Source organism: Penicillium verrucosum, assembly GCF_028828655.1.
Source record: "Penicillium verrucosum strain IBT 35672 chromosome Unknown utg000001l_segment0_segment0, whole genome shotgun sequence".
Taxonomy (NCBI): Eukaryota; Fungi; Ascomycota; class Eurotiomycetes; order Eurotiales; family Aspergillaceae; genus Penicillium; species Penicillium verrucosum.
The window spans coordinates 3,949,207-3,973,203 of record NW_026643210.1 but is presented as its reverse complement, the minus strand read 5'-3'; the positions used below and the strand labels follow the sequence as shown (position 1 = coordinate 3,973,203).

The 23,997-nt window shown below is 50.8% G+C and overlaps 9 protein-coding genes across 9 annotated transcripts; 3 read left to right on the top strand and 6 right to left on the bottom strand.

Moving 5' to 3' along the window:
- Nucleotides 1-13: 13 nt before the first annotated feature.
- On the bottom strand, nucleotides 14-5,364 carry N7516_001478 (uncharacterized protein; the record flags this gene model as incomplete). Its single annotated transcript, XM_057214200.1, has 2 exons — nucleotides 14-440; nucleotides 500-5,364. 2 exons carry the CDS (start codon nucleotides 5,362-5,364, stop codon nucleotides 14-16), a joined length of 5,292 nt encoding a protein of 1,763 aa, XP_057076083.1.
- Nucleotides 5,365-6,699: 1,335 nt separating this feature from the next.
- N7516_001477 (putative nucleoside-diphosphate-sugar epimerase) lies at nucleotides 6,700-7,834 on the bottom strand (the record flags this gene model as incomplete). The annotated part of the gene is made up of 3 exons (XM_057214199.1): nucleotides 6,700-7,499; nucleotides 7,558-7,763; nucleotides 7,815-7,834. 3 exons carry the CDS (start codon nucleotides 7,832-7,834, stop codon nucleotides 6,700-6,702), a joined length of 1,026 nt encoding a protein of 341 aa, XP_057076082.1.
- A 356-nt stretch (nucleotides 7,835-8,190) lies between these two features.
- On the top strand, nucleotides 8,191-8,595 carry N7516_001476 (GFA family protein; the record flags this gene model as incomplete). The annotated part of the gene is made up of 1 exon (XM_057214198.1): nucleotides 8,191-8,595. One exon carries the CDS (start codon nucleotides 8,191-8,193, stop codon nucleotides 8,593-8,595), a length of 405 nt encoding a protein of 134 aa, XP_057076081.1.
- A 275-nt stretch (nucleotides 8,596-8,870) lies between these two features.
- Nucleotides 8,871-10,747, bottom strand: N7516_001475 (retromer subunit VPS17; the record flags this gene model as incomplete). Its single annotated transcript, XM_057214197.1, has 3 exons — nucleotides 8,871-9,739; nucleotides 9,805-10,258; nucleotides 10,325-10,747. 3 exons carry the CDS (start codon nucleotides 10,745-10,747, stop codon nucleotides 8,871-8,873), a joined length of 1,746 nt encoding a protein of 581 aa, XP_057076080.1.
- A 427-nt stretch (nucleotides 10,748-11,174) lies between these two features.
- On the top strand, nucleotides 11,175-13,964 carry N7516_001474 (mitochondrial elongation factor MEF2; the record flags this gene model as incomplete). Its single annotated transcript, XM_057214196.1, has 1 exon — nucleotides 11,175-13,964. One exon carries the CDS (start codon nucleotides 11,175-11,177, stop codon nucleotides 13,962-13,964), a length of 2,790 nt encoding a protein of 929 aa, XP_057076079.1.
- A 334-nt stretch (nucleotides 13,965-14,298) lies between these two features.
- Nucleotides 14,299-15,876, bottom strand: N7516_001473 (GTPase-activating protein GCS1; the record flags this gene model as incomplete). The annotated part of the gene is made up of 4 exons (XM_057214195.1): nucleotides 14,299-14,703; nucleotides 14,785-15,564; nucleotides 15,704-15,772; nucleotides 15,835-15,876. The coding sequence occupies 4 exons, from the start codon at nucleotides 15,874-15,876 to the stop codon at nucleotides 14,299-14,301; spliced, it is 1,296 nt and encodes a 431-aa protein (XP_057076078.1).
- Nucleotides 15,877-16,654: 778 nt separating this feature from the next.
- Nucleotides 16,655-17,999, bottom strand: N7516_001472 (RNA recognition motif domain-containing protein; the record flags this gene model as incomplete). Its single annotated transcript, XM_057214194.1, has 4 exons — nucleotides 16,655-17,026; nucleotides 17,101-17,304; nucleotides 17,380-17,680; nucleotides 17,797-17,999. 4 exons carry the CDS (start codon nucleotides 17,997-17,999, stop codon nucleotides 16,655-16,657), a joined length of 1,080 nt encoding a protein of 359 aa, XP_057076077.1.
- Nucleotides 18,000-19,928: 1,929 nt separating this feature from the next.
- Nucleotides 19,929-22,001, top strand: N7516_001471 (DUF2985 domain-containing protein; the record flags this gene model as incomplete). Its single annotated transcript, XM_057214193.1, has 4 exons — nucleotides 19,929-20,607; nucleotides 20,666-21,061; nucleotides 21,114-21,188; nucleotides 21,241-22,001. 4 exons carry the CDS (start codon nucleotides 19,929-19,931, stop codon nucleotides 21,999-22,001), a joined length of 1,911 nt encoding a protein of 636 aa, XP_057076076.1.
- A 370-nt stretch (nucleotides 22,002-22,371) lies between these two features.
- On the bottom strand, nucleotides 22,372-23,265 carry N7516_001470 (uncharacterized protein; the record flags this gene model as incomplete). Its single annotated transcript, XM_057214192.1, has 1 exon — nucleotides 22,372-23,265. The coding sequence occupies one exon, from the start codon at nucleotides 23,263-23,265 to the stop codon at nucleotides 22,372-22,374; it is 894 nt and encodes a 297-aa protein (XP_057076075.1).
- Nucleotides 23,266-23,997: the final 732 nt, after the last annotated feature.

Genomic DNA, 23,997 nt, shown 5'->3' with positions numbered 1-23,997 from the left:
CCTCTAACATCGCCTAGAGAACCATCAAAGGAGCGATTATGATCAGGGCCACCATGACGACCGCGGGGTCCAAAGTCGGGATGTCTCTCTCGTCGATCATCCAATCCCTCAGGGCGCGGAGGCAGTCTTCCATCGCTGTGCCGTGGCGGGGGACGAACGGGGGGATGAACTTGTTGGCGAATATCAGGTCTTTTGGGAATATCAGGCTGACGGGATGAAGTGGGGGCACGAGAATGTGGCCGAGATTGCACAGAGGGGGTACACCGGACACAGCGTCTTGGCTGGTGTCCGCAGCGACCACGGAAGGCGTGGTAGACCCGGCCTGAGAGGTCGGCTTGGCTTCACCACCCTTCCCTGTACTGACATCGGTCATTTTCGCATCCTCGATTTCACCATCTTCAACTTCAGCCTTGCTAGGCTGTTCCTGTTTGGCATCGGAGCTAGAGATGGAAATGTTAGTCGTTGCGAGCAAGTCGAAATGGTCAAGGTCGTCACTTACATTGAGGATCCAGTGGGGTTGAACTCTGGGGCTGATGCATTCAAGGGTGTCGCAGCAGGTTGCGGGGTCCCGGGCTTTCCAGCTGCGTCAGCGGATGGGTGAGAACCAGGCTGAGCTGCCACAAAATAGAAAGCCTGTGGCAGCATCCACTTCTTCTCGCGCCGATTGAGGTCACCGATCAAAGACGCGGCAGGAATCTTCACATCGTCTCGCTCGTCGTTCTTGCTCAGGTGGTCAACGCTGTTCAAGATGTCGCGACCAATCCAGTTCACAGCAGGGAAATGTTTCACAACAGCCTTGAGCACGCTGATTGCGTTTCGAATGTGCATGTATTCGCCACTGCCGAGACAGCTCTTCAGCGCACTGGAAAACCAGCGGTGCCATTTGTACAATAGACGCCGGAAGTCTTCGAACTCCAAAAACATTGCTGGCACACCTCCGGAATCGACATTTTTGGCGAAGCCAGGGAGGTCTCTCTTAGCGCCGAATGCTTCTTTCTCGTAAACTGCCTTGTCGGCATGCCATCTAGTAAGATCACGCAAAATCTCATTCAAGAAACGACCGAGATTGTCCGCTTCTTTGGATGTGCATAAGAAGATGAGAGCAGTGAGTCTCTGCTCGCGGAAAAGCTGGTCAATGAGACCAACGGTCCGGAAATTAGGGGTCCCAGAGCTGTGTAGGAACTTCAACACCTTGAAGCAGAAAAATGCATCGAGAGGGGATAAAAGAAGCCTAGGAATGAAGCATTGCTCCAATAGGGCAACGTTGAGAGCGTCATGCTTGAGGCGCATACCGGCGAACCACTTGTCTTTCTCTTTCTGCAACCGAGCGCGTGTGTTCCCGTATGCCTTGAGATGATTCTTATTCTCATCAAGAATGCGCTCCTGTAGCTGAGTAACCTGACGCTTCAGGTTCTCCTTTCGTGTTGTGCCTGCCACACTAATATCAGATCGGTCACTGTTGATAGAGATGACTCGCCGCTTGAGCCTGTCGATTTCATCCTCGTAAGATTTCTGCGGGATATGAACATCGTAAAGGGAAAGCTGCCAGAAAGTCGCATAGAAATGGGCTCCAATTGTCTCCCATTTTTCGGCAGAAAGAGCAGTTTTGACATCGTCAATCAACTCTTGCATGACGGGGTTGGCTGCCAATGGTTCGGCATTGACCGCAGGAACAAGGATGGCATCGGGTCCTTCGACCGGAATCGTAATTTCTGTTTCGCCCTTATCGACATCCATGGCACTGTCTGCCGGACTCTCCTCGGACTTCGGAGGTGCTTCTCCATCCTCGGCAGTGTCCATCCTGTTGTCGCCGTTCGACTTTGGTGCAGATGCCGAACGTTCTTTCTCTTGCTTCGATTCTTCAACGTCATCGATTTTACGAGCGATGCTGGGCCGACGAATCCAGAAGGCGATTTCGGGCTGAATTCCAAACTCCGTGATGAGAGACGCAAAGTCTGGAACAAAGGAATCGAACTCATCAACCGAAAGATTGCTGCGAAGTAAATCAAGGTATTGGGTGAGAATTCGGTGGATCTCGTCAAAAACATTGCCGAGCAATTTAAGCTCCGAGGAAGTTTCATTGTAAACGCAAGTCAGTCGTTCTTGGGCAATGGCCACCAACAGCTGGCCAGCGAGTCTGGTGTGGGTCAACGATTTGACCAACCGTTTGGAGGTAGTCTTGGACTCGTGACGCTTGTCCAGTAGTTGCAAGATGGTCTGGGATTGGAGAACATCACCACCGGCCATGGCCTGGATTTGAGCGTCATTGAAGTCGTTGTCTGAGATGATACCAGCCATTGAGCTGATCAGTTGCTCTAACACAATGAGATCGGTCGAATTGTTGTGTCGCAGTTGCTCTACCACATACTGGAGGACTGGAGTAGGGTCCATCACCGAGTATCGTTTGTAAGTTCGGCCGGCGAATGTGGAGAGGGCGTTCAACCATCGACTAGTCAACAGTCCACCTTCCTGGACTCGACTTCGTCCTTTCTGGCCAAGCGAATTAATGAGAGACCAAGATAGGATGTCATAACCAAGATAGGTGAAATAGCGTGCGCATTCAACCACAACTTCGATGAGGTTTTCATACGACTCAATTTGGCTCATCGCGACATTAATAACAATTCCGGGATTAGCGTAAGCAATCTTGGCCAATGCGCGGGCCATGGGTCGGATGTTTGTCTTGCTGAGACGCTTGAGAGTGTCCTTGGTCTCCGCCCTCGCTTGGTCGAAGGCCTCCTTAATGTCTGGCAGCCGGGATGTCTGTCCCGAGTACCACTCTGCGTACATGTTGTATCGCACGTCTCGGGGGAAGAAGCTGACGAGATCAAAAACTTCATTGACCACGCCAGGATTTGCTTTTGTTAGGCTGACAGCCGGTAGAAGAAGACGCTTGCAAAGATCGCGCCAACGTGTTCTGTTCTCTTCGGATCCGTCTTGGAGCAAGCTCCCCTTTCCAATGCGTACAAGCTTCGCCAAGAGGCTCGCGTCTTGTCCAATCTTGTGACCAGAAAGGTTGAGGAAAGATGAGCAAAGAGCAAAAACATCGTCGACAGACTGACAAATGGGGATGTTATCGGCCCAGTCATCCCAGTAGAATCGATAGTCGGTGCCATCATTGGTGTCTTCTTTATCCAGTTGAGCCCATCGCAGAACTCGTCTGGCAGGTGGGGGTGTAAGTCCAATCTGGCCCTTCGCATTGTTCTGATCGGAGGTCACCATGTATTGAGCTCCGGGGAAGTCGCCGGTAGATGACAATGGTCGGAACTGGATGTAAACCTTGTTCAAAGAGTGATGGAGTATGCGGTGGATGAACTCGGGTAGCTCGGGGTAAGCCTCCATCAACCAGGGGAACTTGCTGATGACGAAAAGGGATTCGGGGATGGCACCAATGGCGAGGAGACTCTTGAGAAGCAGAACTTTCTGGTCTGATGGGTCCGGCAACTCGTTTTCCGTTTTGGGTGTGCCTTTGTTGGATTCTTGATCTTTACCAGGGGTCGCGGCTCGCGGCTCATCGCGCAAGCGGGAAGGAGGAACTGTGTCGTCCGACAAAGCGCCGGCCATCATCAGGGCGTTGATTCCGCCACCTGGTCGGCCAGCCTTCACTCTTTCAGCTTTCTCTGCCATCTTTTCGGTCTTTAAAATCTCCATGGTGTCGTCAGATCGCCAGAGGTGAGCATAAAGGTCACGCAGAGAGATAAAGCCAACTTTGATGAGCAGGGCAGCAAGGTAAATGAGATTATCAGGGAGAACATCGGCTTTGGTTCGAGCTGAAGAAGAATAGAATCGCAACTTGAAACCAAGCAGCTGTGCTGCAACCCGGTTGCCCTTCGGGGGTAGAGTGCCAGTCTCTTCAAGCCATGATCGTGTGGCATCTTCTTCAAAGGATGAACCATTGGTTTCTGAGAGACTCTGTTGCCTTTCCTCCTCTGAAATTGGTTTACGACCGATCTCGAAGAAGGCTTGAAGTCCGATTTCCCTCACTCGATCCCAGAATTGGCTATCGCGCTCTTCATTTGCGCGCATAGTAGCTGATCGCTCCTCCTCGGTTGTGATCCACCCCGTTGATCCAGGAAGTGCCCAGTTCGGAATGCCAGTGTGGCGACGGCCTTGCTCTAGGCTGTAGAAGGTGTCTTCCTTCGGCCACCAGGAGCTGACTCGCAGAAGCTTGACGAAGAAACGGTATTGCTTGACAAGAACCGCAGCAAACACATCCAGCGTGACGTCAAGCACACGGCCGACATCCATGTCAAATGCGCCAATCATAGCCTTAACTCTTTCAAATGTATCCTCAACCACTTCGCTCGACGGGGGCTCATTGTTGCTTGTGGTGAATAGCTCGGTGATGAGTTTCGAGTATCCCTCGGATTCTTCCCGGAGAAGATTGTAATTAGACTGTCGGTAGAGCTGGTTGGTCTGCTTGCGAATTCCCATTCGCGCAAAGGTTTCGCGAACCAACCCCAAGGCCTGCAACAACGGGGTTTCAAGCTGAAGGCGCATCAAAGCAGGATCGATACCTGTCGCGAATACAAGTGGTTTAAGGGCTGGGTTCGAGGTATCAGCATCAGTCACAATGGAAAGCGTATCGAGGAACAAGGAGCACGGGTCGATTCCCTGGGTCGAAGGCTTTCCACTGTCGCCCTCCATATCCACATCCTGGGACACAGATTCTTCGCCGATGATCTCTTTGACAGCATTTCCTGCATTCGATGGTGACAGTCGACCGTAGATCGCGGAACGAATAAGTTCCTGGTATACAGATGCAAGCCGAGCCAGATCCTGTTGCAGGCGGGCCGCAGCCCCTTCTTCGACTACCTTTTGCTTGCCCGCTGAAGCCCATTCCTCAACAGCATTGTCGGTCACATATTCGTAGTCATAAGGTGGGAGCGGGAGAGAGGGTGGGTGGGTGATAGTCTCTGAGCCAGCTCGAGACGGCGGGTTAGGTTGAGGCGGGTTAGGTTGAGGCTGTGAAGCAGGAGTATTCGGCGCAGGGGAAGGGGTAGGTCTCGCAGTGGCCGAGTCGCCATTATGCGGTACGGGCTCGGCAGGTTCCCTGGGCTGATTTATCGCGGGAGGAGACATGGCGTTCGCTTCTCTATGCTGCGAATTCGAAAAATTCTGACCATCATAGGATTCACGGCGGGAACCTGCCCGGCTGCGATGCGATTGTCGGCGAGATCTGTCACGTGTGTCGTTTTGCTCTCGGGGAGTGGGGGATTGGTGTCCGTGGTTGGTAGGGTGATGTGCCATGTTGAGTGTCCCAGGGCGATGGGGTGAAGGTCGGAGATCATTGCTCCCTGACTCGCCGGACCATGAGCGATCAATGCGTTTCCGCTTGCCACCATGCCCATACCCAGGCGCCATGATAGGTAGTCTGATTAGACGCGAGGGGTTATGACAGTGAAACGAGACGCTGAAAGGTTGCAACTCATGCAGTCGTTTCTGTAGGAAGCCGAAACAATGGATGTGAGTGCCCGCAGCAAATTAAGGGGAGTAAAGAAAGAAGGCAAATGACGCGCATAGCAAACATACCAGCAAGTATCGTTCGTTGAAAATAAACGGCGGAGTAGCTAAAGGCGTGCAAGGTGAAGATAAAAGATGCTGATGGTCAAAGCTCGGTTGGACCCAATATGCTGACGGGTGCCTGAGGTGTCAATGGTATATTCACCTATTCACTCTCATTTACTGACTCAATCAATTGTAATTTCTATTGTCCTTACTATTTTACTATTGATTGGGAAGTTCATTCATTCAATGTTATTGAACAACTAAGTAAGTCGTGAGGTAGCTGCGAGCACTGACCCTATCAACCGTCTCGCTGAAAGGGATATTATAACACGCTCTATAAATAAGAAAGGGATATAGGGTTGACTTTGTGAAGGACTTAATTATTAGAGACTTGTATATAATTATTCTATTTGTGATAACACCGTCCGTCTTAAAAAGGGGTTCAAGTTGATACTTAGACATTGACACATGAAATGAATCTACCTTCCCCTTTCGGATGTATATATTTCCCCACATTTCTATGAATTCAAGTCTCTGGGTGCCAGTACTGTATCTGTAGATGAGCTGGGAGCTCTATTCCTTGGAGAGAGACCTACATTACGTAAATTCGACCTCAGCAGGACATGCTACCTAGGTACCAAACGGATTTTGGGAGATAAAAGAGTTGATTGTTCTAAAAGCAACTAGCTGCCGTTTAGACTACCCAGATGGTCAGCTGACTAGTCAGCTGACCATAGTAGCTATCTAAGCATAACTAACTAAGAGATGTAACTGTAACTAACATCAGCATAACTACCTACCTAGGTAGTTAGGTAGTTCGATATTACGTAAGACAAATCACATGCCCAGGTGAAGGTGCCAGGGTGGGAAGTAGACACAAATTTGCACGTGAGACTACTGTATTAGCTCAGTGAATCCAGGTATAAATATCAATACGCATAGTCTGCTGGTTTGTTCTCTCTGGGGATGAAGTGCATATTCTGCAGAATTCCCCGGAGTGGAGCGGGATACATATTATGCTCTACTTTATACGCTAGCATATGGCTTGCATCCATCAAGATTCTTCTTTTACACTGCCAAGTCCATTCCGCCCCAACTTAATCCTCCGAGTCAAAAGCCCCAAATCATGTGCGCTTTGATAAGTTCATTTCATAAAGTGTGTTCTCATAAATTAAATGAATGACCCGAGTTTCACAGCAAGCCAAGAACTTTAGCCTCACCCTCAACAATCTCAGGAATAAGATCAATCAACTTAGGCTTCTGGGGCATCCAACCAAATAGCTTGCGCGCACGGATTGAGTGACCGCGAGAGTTAGAGCCCCAGGCATAGATTCCAGTAGGAAGTAGCTCAGTCGTCTGGGCACCATCCACAGACTCAACGTCAGGAGAAGCAATAAGCTTTTTATCAAAAGCAGACTGCGCAACTGCGCGCTGAATATCCCCCCATACAAAGGACCCATTCTCGGCGAGGTAGTAACCCTCGTTATTCCAAGTAGCCTTACCACCTCCCACCGAGGCTGCCTCACCCAGAGCCAAGTAGACATTGCTCAGATCCTGGACGTGGACCTGGTGCCAGACGTTCTCGCCTTTTCCAACCAGGAAGCCATGTTTACGCTTCAGCACTGCAGCGCTGAGCAAGTAGGCCTGAATACTCCTTATGTTACCAGGGCCACGGCCAGGACCGTAGATGGTAGGTGGGCATACGACTGCGACCTTCACACTGGCTGGGTTCTGTTGACCAACTCCGAGGATGATCTCATCCACGTTACGGTGGAAGGCGTCTGATGGAAGGTTGACCAGCTCATTGACGCCCTCCCAGTCGTTGTACTCCTTAGGGCGCTCAATGCCGTATGTGCCGGCGCGCTGGTCCTCGATTGTCAAGATACCCGTGCCGGAGGTATGAATCAGCCACAATGGACGCCCGGGAGTATGATGTTGAGCGCCCTTGGCAATGGCCTGGGCTGCCGCAACATGATCACAATCGGCAAAGTCTGTGTGTAGGTTAATTAGTAATGTGATATACTGAAACATGAGCCTAAATAACCATACGGAAGACAATGTCTGCATTCTTGACTTCTTCTTCCATCAGCTCGGACGAGTCTAGATCACCAATCACAGTCCGAATCTGCGGGTATTTGCTGGTGACCTGGGTGGCCTTTTCCTCGCTACGCACTAGGGCCGAGAATTGCCAGTCAGGGTGGGTGCTAGCGATGGCAAACAGACCATCGCCGCCGATGTAACCAGTTACGCCAGTCCTGTAGGATATTTATCAGATCCGATGTTCGGTTTACACTGAAGTGACTTACAGGAAAACCTTGGGAGTCATGCTGAAAGAATAAGGAGAAGGATATTGTCCAGGAAAGAGAAGAAAGCGAAGACAAGAAGGTGGGGGAAGTAAGTATTTGAAATCAAGAAGAGGACCAAGTGGGGAATGATGACGGGACGACGTTGTATAACTACACAACATAATTAGGTACATAACTAGTTATGTAACTAGTTAGTTATGTATTTTCCAATCGTACAAATTCTAAATAAACCTGACTAATGATGAAGGGACACGTCTATCATGTCCATTTTCGTAGATATATAGATGTAGAGTTGGTATCTTCATATCGAATCCCAATCACACAATTTCCACCCTTCTGGGCAATCCATCAATATCTACCTAGGTAGGTGTTGATAATGGCCTCAGGTAGCTGCGCTTGCCATTATATCAGTTACACGGCCTCCAATCCCCCAACCTCCCTGGTCAATTGTCATTGCACAACCTGCCGCAAACAAGCCGGCGCACCCTATCAATCCTGGGCATTCTTCGCGACTGAAGATATCCGATGGCACATCAACCCCACAGAACGCCGGGTAACCAACGGTGCTACGCGTACCTTCTGTCCTCAATGTGGTTCGACTCTAGGAATGCTCCAGCATGGTGATCCAAAGGGGATCGCAATCGCTGCGGGGACACTCGATGAAGGGGAAACACATATCCCACTGCCAAGCCATCATATCTTTCTTAGCGAGAAGGCGTCTTGGTTTGAATTACCCGAGGGGGATGGGGCAAAGAGGTGGGATAAATGGGGGGGATTATAACAAGTCGTAGCATTTGGTGTGACTTGATAGCATTCGAGGGGCCTCATGTTGGTGCGGGGAATAGTTAGATACCCACCATGGCATTTTGGAAAGTCGTATAAAACAATTGCAACCATCGATTTAAAACCATTGGATTCGCCAGAAGAAAAGATACTGATTGTTCATAGACTTAGATGACATAACAGCAGGACACGAAAAGGTTATAAGAGGAACAAAGGGGAATCACAAATCGTGCCGGGACTACATGTACAGACTCGATGCGTCCTAAAATACGATCAGAACGTGCTAGTGGCCAGTCGGCTGGCTGCATTGCGCGCATCAAGACGGTCATCGTCTTCCTCTGCGATCGACCCAACCTGACTAGAAGCTCGGTTGCGCCCTTTACTAGAGCCCTGGCCACTCGCCTCATCGTCGTCATCAGGGAGCGAGGGGGTAGTAAAGCTGCCACTCATGCTACGTCCAATATTGTCATTGCGGCGAGGAACACCGCTCCATGAGTCACCTTTGGGACCCTGACTCGAAGCCATATTTGGCCGGCGCGTCGCCGGGTGGGACTCGCGACCCAGCCGGCTCAGACCACCAGAAGCGTCAATGGCACGGATGTCGGGCCGAACACTCTCTAAGGTGGCCAGAGTACGACGCTCGGCTTCGATCTGGCGGAGAGTGTACTCACGTAGGCTAGATAGAAGATCCTGGGTGGTCCGGTCAAACCAGCGGCGCTTCTCTTGAAGAAGGTTTGTCGTGACACGCTGGGTCCGCTTGGTCAAGTAATCTTCATGGTTCTGAGCCTCCTCGAGAGCGTTGATCGCTTCATCTACCTTATCCGGGCGCACTGATGAGCTAACCTTCAAGCGGTCTGCCGCAGCACGTTTACTCCGCGCACTCTGCTGGGCCTGAAGTAGCTCACGTAGGAGAATATGGCGGTTGGTCAGGGTTTCCTTCACAATGAAAGCGTCGGAAGAGTGGTAACTCAACGGTTCGCCCAGCGTGGTAGCCTCTGCGGTGGCCTGAACAGCGTGATAGTCGCCAACAGTTTGAACAATCTTGCCAAGCTTACGGTAAGCGGCGCCCAAGCCGGGATGAGTCTCCTGTACGCTCATCTGACCAAGCTTCACGCCGAAATCGGCTTCAGCCAATCCAAGCCCTAAAACAGTTAGATTCAATGAGAACAATGTGCAACGAAAACAGCTGGAGTCTCCAATAACATACCACGACGGGCCTTGACAACTCGGTCGACCTTGTGGCTTGTATCCATTGATCCCAAGTAGAACATCTTTGCAGTTGGACGAGCAGCTTGCAACTCAGGTGTGTCATCTGGAGGCGGCGCGAACTGCTTCAACATCTTTCGTCGCACGCCGGTTGCCGGCTGCTTCATCCGCAGCACGGGGCTATAGCCAAAGTCGCTCTCCACGAACAACACAACCTCGTCGTCTTGGATGAGGACCTCATTGCTCAGCACAACATTGAGCCATCTCTGAATTGCTGATTTGATGCGAATCTCATCCTCCTCGGTGCCTGCACCGGCTGGTGTCACTGGCGATGGCACGGCAGGGACTAGGGCTTCCGGGTTGGCGGAGACGAGGTGGTCTGCGAGCTTCACGAATTCGGAATGGGTCCGACGCACATCACGGTACTGGGTCGTGCGGAACTTGGGAATATTGGTCTGGTTTCAAAGCAAGCAAGAATTAGCTACGGCATAAGCGCAACACAGTCGAAGGGGCAGACCTACGTGGACGTCGAAACGCAGGATTGGGTCCTTCTTGCCCGTCCTCTCCAGACCAGTGATTTTTGCTTGGATCTTATAGACAGGGGCCGGGGGCCGTGAGTCTTGTCGTGCTCCGGTCTGATATTGTGCGGGGGTAGCGAATTGCTGTTGGTGGACGATTGGAGATTGGTGCACACCGAATGGGGGATGCTCGGGATAGTCCGGGTCTCCTAATTGTGCGCTCTGCAGTTGCGCAGAGAGGTCTGGAGATTGGGGTTCCTCAATGTGGCCCCTGCCAGCATCCGCTGATTGCTCCTGGCCGGGTAAAGGGGAGGACGGGATGTCATTGTTGGAAGTGGGGAATGTGCCTCGCTCAGCACGCGGTGAGCCCCAGGGTGAAGCACCAGTGGGAAGATCTGGATCGGTAGAGATGGTAGAATAGTCCATCTTGGTTGAATGTCGATGTAAGGAGTATATTCGCTGACAAGGGGGAGTGGCTGGTCATGGTAGGCGTCAGTATTAAACGGCTGAAGATCAGACCCCCACAGCAACAGCCAGCTAGCTACAAGGCACTCAAAGACATACCTCGTGCAGCTTCAAACCGGGAGTATATCCGAGACTCGTTAAATTGGCATAACAAAGAGAGCAAACAAACAGCAAGGGTATGTATGAGCAGAACGATATGGGTAGTTGAAGAGAGGTAGAGTTAGTTACGTATGGAGGAATGCGTGCGCCAAGCCTCGCGATCACCAGTCCGCTTTGCGGTCCGACTTTCTTTGCTCTAGAGCTTGATCTTCTACTGTGTCAATGACAATAACATACAGTTCAATGCCAATTTCAACATAATTTCCCATATTTCTTTGTCCCATATTACATGAGCGCTTCCCTTTGGAATGGTCGTGGCTCCGTTGTTGCGCTTCCCCCCGGAGTGCGCTGTATGAGCTCCAACCTATATAAGACTCCGAGCAATATTACATGCAAAAATACATGCTCCTCCCTCAAAGGTCTTCGGTCCAATTACAGACATCTTCAACGCTTTTCTACGACATCTGCATGCCATGATGAAGCTCTGGACCGGACCCGGAACATCGGCATTATCGCCCACATCGATGCGGGCAAGACTACCACTACAGAGCGCATGTTATTCTACAGTGGCTTCACCCGGCGCATTGGTGATGTGGACGAAGGCTCAACAGTGACCGATTTCCTTCCCGCCGAGCGCGCACGAGGTATAACTATCCAGTCAGCCGCTATTACCTTCCATTGGCCTCCTGGAGAGGTAACTGGAGCGTCAGCCCCCCAGGCTGGAGCACAGAGTGAGCCCACTCCGCGGTCTGCCTACCCCCATACTATCAATTTGATTGATACCCCTGGCCACGCAGACTTTACATTCGAAGTCATGCGGTCTCTGCGCATCCTCGACGGCGCCGTGTGCATATTGGATGGTGTTGCTGGCGTCGAAGCACAGACGGAGAAGGTTTGGAATCAGGCAAGCGCATATCGAATTCCTCGAGTCATTTATGTGAATAAGCTAGATCGTGATGGAGCGGCATTTGGTAGAACAGTGCGAGAAGTCAGCACTCGCTTGAGTGTTTATCCAGCAGTCTGCCAGATACCGTGGTTCGATAGAGGCAACGGGCCCTTTATCGGAGTAGCAGATGCAATCCATCTCCAAGGACTACGTTGGAAGGAAGGCGAAGATGGCCGCACCGTGAAAGTGGCCGACCTTAAGCAATTAGAGGCCGAGGAGCCGGCCCTAGCCGCAGAGCTGCGGCGGGCACGAATTGCCTTGATCGAGCTGCTTAGTGAACATGACGAAGACATTGTTGAGAAATTCTTTGAATGCGAAGAAGATCATCTCGCGGTCTCGTCAGCCGATATCATCGAGAGCTTGCGCCGGTGCGTGTTGGACCAGACGAGTCGCATTGTCCCTCTATTTGCAGGTGCTAGTTTCCGGAACATGGGAGTCCAGCCGTTGTTAGATTCTATCGTGAATCTTCTCCCCAGTCCACCCGAAGCTCCAGACCCAGAAGTGAGCATTGGTGGTGTCAAAGGAGGTCTTCGAGGCCTACTGTCAGGGGACTTAATTGTGGAGCAGAGCGAAAAGGCGTCCGCGCCATCTAAAGGGAAACAACCAAAGAAAAAACATTTGGCCTTGCAGACCAGCTCAAAAGATGCGATCAGCAAGCTTCAAAGCTGCGCACTGGCATTCAAAGTGGTCAACGACGCAAAGCGCGGGGTCCTAGTCTACGTACGGGTATATTCCGGCTCCTTAGATCGCAACAGTCTTCTCTTCAACACAAACCTACAGCTCTCTGAGCGCGCCCCGCGTCTGCTGAAGATGTACGCCAACGATGCCGTGGAGGTGGACTCGATCCCTGCCGGGCACATCGGAGTCGTAGTTGGGCTCAAACAAACCCGAACAGGAGATACCCTCGTGTCCTACGCAGGGAACAAAGCCACTCCTCCGGAGCCACTTACCAGTCTCCAACTCCGACCAATTGCAGTTCCACCACCGGTATTCTTCACCAGTGTTGAGCCGCACAGTCTAAGCGAAGAGAAGCGCATGAAAGAATCACTCGCACTCCTCCTCCGTGAAGACCCCAGTCTCCACGTCAATATAGACGAAGAGTCAGGCCAGACGCTTCTAAGCGGTATGGGCGAGCTTCATCTCGAAATTGCCCGGGACCGACTAATCAACGATCTCAAAGCCAAAGCCACAATGGGCCGCATCGAGATCGGCTATCGAGAATCCGCACTCGGCACCTCTAGCTCAATAACCAAGATCTTCGACAAGGAGATCGCCGGGCGAAAGGGTAAAGCAGGCTGCACAGCAGTCGCAGAGCCACTGGACGAAGACCTCGAGTCCCCAGAGGTAGACCAAGACACGCTCCTCGTTGAAACCTACGACGGCAACCGGATAATCGTCCGCGCCCCCGGTCTCCAAGTTGACCGCTCCTCCCGCAGTGAAGAAGAAACCAGCCCATTCCTTCCACCAGGCATGGACCTCGTCGCATTCCGCACCGCGCTGCAAAACGGAGCCGTGGCGGCACTCGCCCGCGGCCCTCAATTCACCTTCCCAATGCATAATACCCGCGTCACACTAACTATCAACCCGTCCGTCGACCTGTTCGGCAACGAAACAACCACCTCAGCCCTCTCATCTGCTGCACGCCAAGCCACGGCTGCCGCGCTACAGGATGTGCAGTTTGGCGCGGGGACAGTAATGATGGAGCCGGTGATGAATGTGATTATTAGCATCGACGAGGCGAGTCTCGGCTCCGTCGTGCATGACATTTCGTCCTCCCGGGGTGGACATATCATCTCACTTGACGAGGAGGTACCGCTGTCAGGCACGGATGCGTCGTCAACTTCTGCATCCGCACTTGAGGACGAGGCGCTACCGCCCATTGATCACAGCCGTGTTTATGCGCCACCAGACCCGTTCGAGACGCCTTCTGTTGGCGTGCAGATCCCTGTTGCTGCGACTCGGCCGCGCACAATTATCGCAAAGGTGCCGCTTAAGGAGATGGTTGGATATCTCAAGCATTTGCGGAGTTTGACTGCTGGTCGGGGCACTTTCGTCATGAGTGTTGACCGGTTTGAGAAGATGTCTGGTCAGAGGCAAAAGGCCGTACTTGCGGAGCTGAGAGGAGGATTTTGATCGCTGACTCTTTGGTGTCAAGTCGGATTCAGCTAGGAATTTTCTTGTATATCATCACATCTCATAGTATCTCATCACTGTACCAATATTCTTTTACTTTTCGACCACCGCCTTCTCCCACCCTTCCAATTAACACCAGGTCAAGCTATGAAGTATATGGACTATGCATCTGATCTTCCCTTAGCCAAGGAGGGAAATCCTAACGAGGTATATGTGTAATGCAGATAGAGGGCAGAGTAGACACACAAAGAAAACATGGGACATAAAGTCATGGCACCAAAACAGCGGCCCACAAACAAACAGCGAAAATCGAGTAAAATAAGGCGCTTATATGCTACCAGTTGTCATCCCATTCATCCTTGCTCTTACCCGTGGCCGAGGCCGTTGTATTCTTACCCTCTGCGGCTTCTGCACCAGACAAACCAGGTGTAGAGTTAGCCAGCGAGGAGGCAGTAGGACCCTTGCGCATGGCAGCAGTTCCAACAACATCAGACCGTTGAGACCGTTGTGAAGCAGTGCGGCGGTGATTGGATGTATCTTGGTCGCCCATTGACGAGAAGTCATCCCAGAAGTCTCGGCGTTCAGGCTCCACGCGATTACGGCGTCCGTCACCGCGTCCATCTTCTCCTTCAACAAACTTATTGAATTGATCAGCAGCGCCGCGAACACCTGTTTGCAGGTTCTGGCCGAGCGATGAAGCATGAACACGGGCCTGGGCTGCGAACTCGGATTCGGCCAGCTGGATTCCATATCAGTAATCGCGCCAAAGGAGTACATATGTAGACATTATAAAACCTCACAAGCGAGGTGGTGCACATACCTGTTTAGCCGTTGGCTGTAGATAAGCATCATTAACCTGTTTTGCGCTCTTGCCAACCGTCGACGTAAACCACCCAAATCCTTTGGTGATAGTGCCCATTGGGTCTTTCTGAAGATCTTCAAACGGCTGACCACCGCCACTACCACCACCTCCTCCTCCCCAACCCCCAAATCCGCCAAAGGGCGAAGAGCGCCGCTCACTCGTAGAGGCCGCGGGCATACCACCTCCGAAACCAGTAAACTTTCCACCCTGTGAGGGCGGCAGATTATCGACGCGACCAGCATTATCATTTCCCAGTTTCGCAAAGTAAGCCTCATTCTGCTCCTTCTTGCCGGGCACACCACCCCGCTGGCCGTCACCGGAGCGAATGGACGACGCTACAGGCGACCCAGCCCGGGCACCAGATATAGCACCCGCGCCAGTACCGGCCAGGCTCAAGGGCGTGCTCGATCGCGAGGGATTATTCTTCTTCTCCTGGCCTTGGACGTACTCGCGGCCGTCGGCTTTGCACGATAACCGCTCCTTCCATTCCTCGCCCGACTCGCTTTCATATCGTTCCTTGATAGTCGAGTCTTCGAATGTGCGACCTTCTGAGACAGTAACTGGGTGTTCGTCGTAGAAGGACTTCCAGGGATCGTTACCTCCCAGCTCCATGCGTTGGATCTCGGCGTGTTTAAAGGCGTCCATGGTAATCGAACGGACGAAGGAGATGTGAACACCTAGCCCGCGATGTGTGCCGGCGCAGTTGAGGCAGATAAATGTTCCAAACTTCGGGGAGGCCTGGTTAATGTGCCCATGGTTGGCAACGAGTTAGCAGAGTGTGTGGTTTGCGGGGTGTGGGTGTGGGTTGTTTGGGATGATAATGCTTCTCGAGAAGACAATCCCAGGGCGATGGGTAAGAGGGAGAGATAACACGTACCCATTGAGGCGACGGGGCACCGCAATCGCAGCACTTGTCATTTCCGTTCGTCTTGGAGATTTGGAGGAGCTGTAGCACATGTCTGTGTCAGTGACCGTGGCGCGTTGCGGGATTTGGACCTGGCAGCATACCTTTGTCCTCGTTTCTGGGTCGACCTCCCACATGCGAGACATAGTGATAGTGAGTGAATATACAAGGGCGACCAGGTAAGACTTTAGTGAAACGCAATAGTGAAACGCAACCCAAGTAACGGGAGTGCGCTAGTATGTTGTAGGGTTGACCGACTCGGCACCGACGTTGAGTGATTTACCCCTTTTTCTCGATTTGATGGAGTTGCGCGGGGACTCGAAGGTACTGAAGCACGAAAAATAAATGTAATTGGCTTGTTGATAGAATAAAAAATCAATTGAAGAGAGGTGAAACATTACAAGTTCTATGTTTTTTGCCTATGATCGGCAAGGAGTGGGACATTCTCGTCATCCCCAACCAAATCAGCCCTGGAGGCAGGCACACCCACTTGTATAGACTGCAATGTCCATTTCCATTGTATATAGGTGTGGACTACTTCGTACTCTTAAATACAATATGCCAGGTGGCAGATCGTCATCATTTAGTAAATGTGTGCTAAGGTACAATACAGAAGGCGAAGAAAAAAAAAAAAGAAAGTCGTTAAGGACGAAAGGCACATCAGCTAAGATGGCCCTCCTGCATGGTCAACTGATCCATGTTGTCCGATAAAAGTCATGAATCCAACCCCTCCAGGGCTCTCCCCAATTTCCCCAATTTCCCCCCGCAATCGTTGAGTAGCTAAGATATTCACGGTGATCAGTGGTTTGCAGAGCACTATGATCATATCGATACGATCCTCTGTTGAGACACCCCCCTTCTGTTTCTCAACCCCAAAGTCAATTATCAAGTACCTGATTCGGTCGAGTGGAATGCGTTGGGCATTTAAGCCTTAGTGGTGACGGCAGGAGCAGCGTTCTCCTGAGCAGGAGCAGGAGCGGCGGGAGCTGCGGGAGCAGCAGCAGCAGCAGGAGCGGCAGTCTCCTCGGTCTCGGCCACAGCGTTAATGTCATCATCTTCCTTACCGGGGCTGTCGATGGCAACCTTCACAGCGATGACGCGACCATCAATGTCCTTGCCGTTCATCTCGCTGACGGCCTTAGCCTGGAGCTCCTCCGAGGCAAGGTTGACGAAGCCAAAGCCACGGGTCTTGCGGCGCTCGTTACGAGCCTGCAGCTTCTTGATCATGAAGCGGGGGATGGGACGCAGGGCGACCTTGGCAGAGACAGGCTCGTAGACGGCGAAGATCTCCTTGAGCTAAAGGGAGGAAGGTATGTCAGTCAATGTAACCACAGGCGGAGAAAAGACGGAAGAAAATAGATGTAACCCACCTTGTCCTCAGTCAAGTCGTACGGCAGGTTAGCAACCATGACCTTAGTCTTAGAAGGAATGCCATCCTCGGGAGGACCGCGCTGCTTCTGGGGACGTGCGGCGCGAGTCTCACCAGCCTTGGAGGCAGTATCCTTCTCGTTTGTGGTGTCAGCAAGGGGAGTCTCGCTGACAGGGGCCTCGGTGGCTTCCTGGCCATCCTGGGCCTTTCGAAGTGTCAGCATCCATTTTAGTGTTTCGATGTGGGTGGATTCAAGCCGGGAAATAGTTTGGTCACATACAGCACGGCTACGGCCGGTACGACCACCACGACCGCGGGCACGGCCACGGCCACGGCCGCGACCACCAGCACGCTTGCGACCCTCGGCACCACTGGCACCCTCACCGCCACTGGCAGCACCTTCCTTGGCCTCGACGGGCTCGGGCTTGCGGGCAAGCTGGACGGACACCTTGCGCTGAAGAATCTCCTTGCCAGAGAGGGCCTCGATAGCGGCAGAAGCTTCAACGGCAGTAGCAATATCCACAAAGGCATAGCCAACGGGGCGGTTGGTGCGGGGGTTCACCGGGATCGAGGTGGTCTCGCTGAGAGACGAAATGTGTCAGAAAGGGACCAATAAATGAAGGGTGTAGGAGTTTGGATGTTTGTTGAAGGTGGGGGTTATTTGAATTCGAACCAAAAAAACCCGGGAGTTACTCACATGGTGTAGGTCTTGAAGAACTCCTTGAGCTCCTCCTCAGTGGTCGCGTATGCGAGGTTCCCGATGTAAAGACGACGACCCTCATCTGCACTGGCAGCCGCGGCATCGGCAGCCTGGGTGGAAGGGGTAGCACCGTTGATTTCGGGCTTATCGTTGAGGGTGGTCGCAGCCACGGTGTCAGCAAGTGCGTCGACGTCAGACATCTTGAAGGTTTGAGATGTTTGGATGATGAAAAGTGTCGGGGTTGATTGTTTGCCTAAAGCTGAAAGAGACTTGACAGGAGGTGGAGCGAGGGGAAGGAGCAGGGTAGCTTCGTGCCCTAGATACCAATTGAGAGAGAAGATGAAATTGAAGTTTTTCGATGCACTAGATCTTGAAGAGAGGGAGGAGGAGGATGGGAGAAGGAGATGGAAAGGGAAAGGAGAGGCGGTGTGGCACTAGCCCAGTGAGAGCTCGAAGTGACGGGACAAGGTGCGACGTACTTTCCTTTCACTCAATTGGGCTCTTACCCCCTAACCCCCACTAACCTGACCCCTATTTCACCACTAACTACCTAGATAACACCCCCTCAACTCACCCCTAATTTTAGGCTCCCAACCCCCAAACACTCCCGAGGAGCCCCGCCTTACTTGAAGGCCTGACTCAGAACAGCTGGCCTGATGTCATTCTGGATACCTTTTGAACCAATTGCCATCTGTTTACTCCGTATTCCCTTTTCCCTTCCTTATTTCTACTATTTTTGTTATATCATCTTGTATTTCGTATTTTGTTCTTAATTAAACATTCTGCTCTACAAAGTACTCTGTACATCTGCATACCATTCCAATCTCTATAGATGTGCATGATACCCGTGTCACATGTCCTATAAATAATCAAAAAGGCCGATCTTCCATTCTTTTATCTCCACTTGATATTCTCCACGTCCTCAGATTCATCTTACTTTGTATATGATTATAGATGGGATGAATATACAATTGTCTACCCAGTACTAACTTTAATATTCAACCGGGTCGATTATTCAGTCTTGAATAACACCTGGGCACAGGTAACATAGTGACAATATTTGCTCCCTGACACAATATCACAGCAGTCTCCCAATAAACCTCTGCTCAACGCTTGAATTTAGAAACAAATTGTTATCACCTTTGGGCTCATCTCTGCCAGTTCTACTTTCTCATCTACCTAGTTTATGACACTATAGTACTGCTTTCGAAAATATTAGCTGGTTTTAGCTCAAAATGCTTCATGGATAGCTGCGGTCTAGTTCGATGGCGCAAAGATTCGCTTTTCTGTACGTTGCAGAGTCAACTAAAAGACCCTTACATTACTCTATACATATTATGTATCTGACTTTAGGGAATATATGTTTTGACAGGAAGATTCACGATTGGACTGACATGGGTCCCCTGTCTTCAATGTACAATGTAGCAGTAACCATCCATGTACCATGATATAACTATAACTATTTAACAATTCAATGATAGTAATCGTAAAATGACCATGGATGGATTAACCTAAGCTTCTATGAACCAAAACCAGAGAGAAACACCTACATGTTGTAGTTTGTGCGATAACTAACTAACTAACTATCTTGTAAAGTACGTGCATGTAGATCTACATTGAGTTTCTTCTGGTGACGTCCCATTATGGTCCACGGAGATTGTCCTCACTGCATTAGGCACCTAGACACCTTGATTATCAGGCGATAAAAGAAAAGCTTGGTACACCCGTAGTCCACTTCAGTAGCTTCTTGGCTACAACTCAGGACTTGCCACTGGTGCATGAGTACATAACTATACAATTGAACATCTAACCTTCAATCTTGAAAAAGAGACACCCCAAACCAAAGAAAAAAAAGAGGTAGAGATCGACGGTTTAGTGTGGTATTGACGGACTTGTGCACTCCACTGACTCGCCACTGTGGAAAAGAAGGAAAAACAAGATTCGGGGAACGCTGAGTCAGCCTTGGATTTAAACAGAGATCCAGAACCTCTACGGACTGATTTCCATGTGGACTGGAATGGGGGAGTTTCAGGCCCTTGGTTATTTGATATAATCCTTTTAATATCTCGGGGGCTACTTGTATTGTGTGATATTGTCCCCAACCTCCCGGAACTTGTCGCTCCAGCATTATGGATGGCATCGACCCGGTCGAGGACCCCAACGCCCCTAATGGGAATCCCCAGGGGACCCAACCCACAGAGTCTGGCCCCGCCAGGTCAGCAGGTCCTGCCCCGTTGCGCACTCGAGCCGACTCACGGACGCGACGACCCAGTATTCGCCTGTCTCGCTTCCCATCTATCCCTTCAATAGACACCGTTACTCAACCGTCTCAACCCGAGGGTCAAGGTCAACCACCGTCTTTCAAGCCGCAGCCCATCAGATCCCCTGCCCCCAACGAAGAGGACGAAGCATGGCTGGCAAACCGACGGCGCAGCAACTCGGAGCCAAATCTGGGACGATGGTCATCTCCCCCTCCCGATGTCCTCGCACGAGTGGCGACTCCCATGCGAATGATGGCTGTGACCGAGGAATCCTCACACCAAAGTCCGGCACTCCCATCTCCAGCGGCAATATTGCCTGGTCGAGAGACTTATTCCGACTGTGAACCTGATCTGGAGCAAGGCGAGACCTATCCCCAACTAGCGCGACCGGCGGGTCGGCTTCGGCGAACTAGCCAAGCTGCGTTGAATCGCCTAACTCGAAACCGCGCATCCACGGTGACGGGAGCTGCACCGACTCTAGACACACAGGAGGAGCAACGACAGAATGAGTATGGATCCCACGTGGTCGACGTGCTGGACGTGATCGGTAAGCATTGATGCCAAGCGTGATACAGAAACCATGATTTTAACTTATCCGAATCTAGACCCCGAGGTCTCTGCACTTTCTACTCTCACCAATGTCCAAAACTCTCTCTTTGTGCCGAACCTGGGTGGGTTCATCAATCGCATGCCCACCTATACGATCACACGGCCACAATATTCCTCGGATGAAGAACATGGAATTACAACCGACGAAAATGAACCACCCGAGGGCGACAAAACCAAACAGCGGCCGCCTTTAGAACAACTCCAATCATTCACGAGTATGTCCTCGGCGTTGCGAGGCCCCAAGTATGCCGTTCTCCCAGAAGGACAAGGACTTGATGGATGGACCAGAGAAGACTACGCCGAACTCAATGATCATGTTCGACATATGCTTCACTCTCGGCGATCCAAGTTCAAACGGTCCATGAAAGGGTTTAGGCAGTACGTACGGAAGCGTGAGTGATATTCCCCGCCAGGACGTCTTTGCTTAATACTAATATCGCTTAGCCCTCGGCTTTCTTGTAACTCTCTACGCAACTTTGATCACCCTGTTCGGTCTGGCCTGGGTTCTTTTCTTGATTGGTGAGATCTCTTGGTCCAATTCTTTCGGCTAATATGCTAACAGTTACTTTAGGTTGGATCAATGTTGGTGGAAGACAAAGTTATGTTATTAATGTCATTGATAACGTTTTGGTTGCCCTGTTCGCCATCATGGGTGATGGACTAGCTCCTTTCCGCGCTGTGGATACATATCATATGGGTTTCATTGCCCATTATACATTCTTGTCGTGGAAGGTTCGTCGGAAGCGGGCCCTGCCAGGCCTCAAGGACAAAAATGATCTTCCATCGAAGCCGGAGAAGGACGTCGACATTGAATTTGGCGACATGGTCAGGGAAGACGAACACGAATTCTCTGTCCTCGATGCTCGCCAACAGTTGCGATTGATGCATCACCAAAATAAGTTCGCGAAATCGCATACTTTCTATAAGCCGCACGAAACCATGACCCACCACGCCTTCCCTCTACGCTTGCTTATCGCTATTGTCGTCATCCTCGACTGTCATTCTATACTCCAAATGGCTCTTGGTGCCTGTACCTGGAGTATGGAGGACCCTGAGAAGCGGCCATTCGCTCTGACGACGGTTATTCTTTGTTGCTCCATCACCTGTAACATCATGGGCGGCGTGATGATCATGATTGGTGATCGGCGAACCCGAAAGAAGGATGTTGTTGAACGGCTCTTCCGCCAACAGCTGACCCAAGAAGCGATGAAGAAGATGGAAAAGAGGAAGATCAAGGACGAGCGCCGCAGTGCTCAGATTGAGCGGTCGAGTGCGCAGATTGAGCGGCCGAGTGCTCATATTGACCGCTCAGTACCGTATGGCGGCACCTGATCGCATCGATTTCCATGTCCTCACGAATGTCATGACATCGGCATCAAGAACGTTGGCCTAGCTGTGTCAAAACGTTTCTTTATTTTGCCCCACCTGTACAGACTATAATGCTGCTTTGATCGTTGTTTTATATATGCTAGCTACGGAGTTTCATTGGATCTCATATAGGGATGATATTTGCTTTCTGTGATTTTGTTCTCTCGCCTACGGTGCCGTTTTGCTTTTGGCTGAATTCAATGGCTTTTGGCTTTTGGTACATAAGGTTGATCTCTGTACGTGCAAAATAAATGAAACTCCTCAGCCATGTATTTCTATATAGACATAAAACGATAAATCTCATGGGATCAAGAGAACATTTGAAGCCAGTACCTCAAGTAGTGATAGTAACCTTCTCCCCAACCCATTTCCCTCCACCACCCTTAACAATCTCCTCAAAGATCCACTCACCAACCAAAGCCCGTGAAATCGTATACCCAATAGCAGGAGCCTTCTCCGTCCCAACCCTCACTTTCTCTAATCCCATCCCTTCACCCCTTCTTTCCCCCTCAAACACAGAAACCAGATGATCCCCCGTAAAAAAGCTAGGCCTCACAACAACAACTCCAGCAGCAAGCACTCCAGCATCCCCCAACGCAATCTCCTTATCAAGCAATTTCTCCATCTGCAGCTTATCCGCATGGGGAATCGGCAAGAGCACAGAGTACATAGGTCTGAACCAGAACGGCACATCCTTATTACCAGGCCAATGGCCCATCGTCGAGATTACAGTGACCCTTGGCGCAACAGCCCGATACTTCTCGAACGAAGTAAACCGGTCAGAAGCAATCTTCGCCAGCGCCTGCAGCAGCGCGCTTGTCGTCTGTTCTGTGATATGCGGGTTCGAGAGCTGAACGTGCGGCAGCGCAGGTATGCGAATATGAGTCTTTGCGCATTTCGATTCCTTGGTAAAGGCTATTGTTGGTGCGCCGCCTAGGCCCGAGATTATGCTTGTTACCAGAGTACATGCGCTATTGGGAGCGCTCCTGGTGGTGGAGTCGATGATGAGGGTTTTCATGATGCTTTCCACATCTCTTGCATCGCCTTCGATTATCTCTAGCTGGTGAGATAGGATTTCAGGTGTTATGCCGGGCTGGGAGAGGAGCAGCATTGTGAGTTTTGATGGGGTACGGGCTAGGGCTCTGGCGTTGTAGCCGTGGAGAAGGGTGTAGGTCAGGCAGGCGTTGGCGCAGCCGCCGGTTGCTCCGAAAAAGGCGATTGTTGACATTTGGTGGATGCTCTGGTGTGTGTAATCTAGGATTCAAATTGTAGATTGTAGGTTGGAGCTTAGGGTTTGCTTGATTGAGATGGTGATGACTTTTAAGAACCCTAGAGATTCATGGATCCTTTATACTAGTAATCGGTATATACCATCCTTTCGGCGGATTCATATTGGCCCTTGGATATCTTTCCGTCACCGATTCGGCCTAACAGCAAAGTGAGGTTATAGTATGTTTGTTGTATGTCTACCACATACGCTAGACCCGGCACAACTGGCGAACGCTAGGCCGGAAGTGGTTTAGTGGCGGACGAACATCCCACCGATGCGGGCGAACTACTCCTCCGTTGAAGCCTATCAATGATCTAATGATTTGGATTGCTGAACATATATGAATAGAAATAAGCATTGTGGTTTTAATTCTTGAGCTAAGTGTATGCTATTAAAGGATTTCAATGTGTGTAGAATATTATCTGTGGTTTGGATGTTTTGTTCGAGGTATATATCTACAACATAGGTCCTTAGTACAGCAACTCTAAATATTGGAACTATGATCAAGTATCTTTCTAGATTATATTCTGTAGGTTCATACTTAGACAGAATAATATTCATTAATCCATAAAAACCAAGCGATATGTCTCCCTGACTACGAATTACCAAGCTTTAGATCAAACCGAACCAGGTCTACTTTCTACGTAACTGTACATTGCAACCATTCAAAATTTTTCATACAACATACGT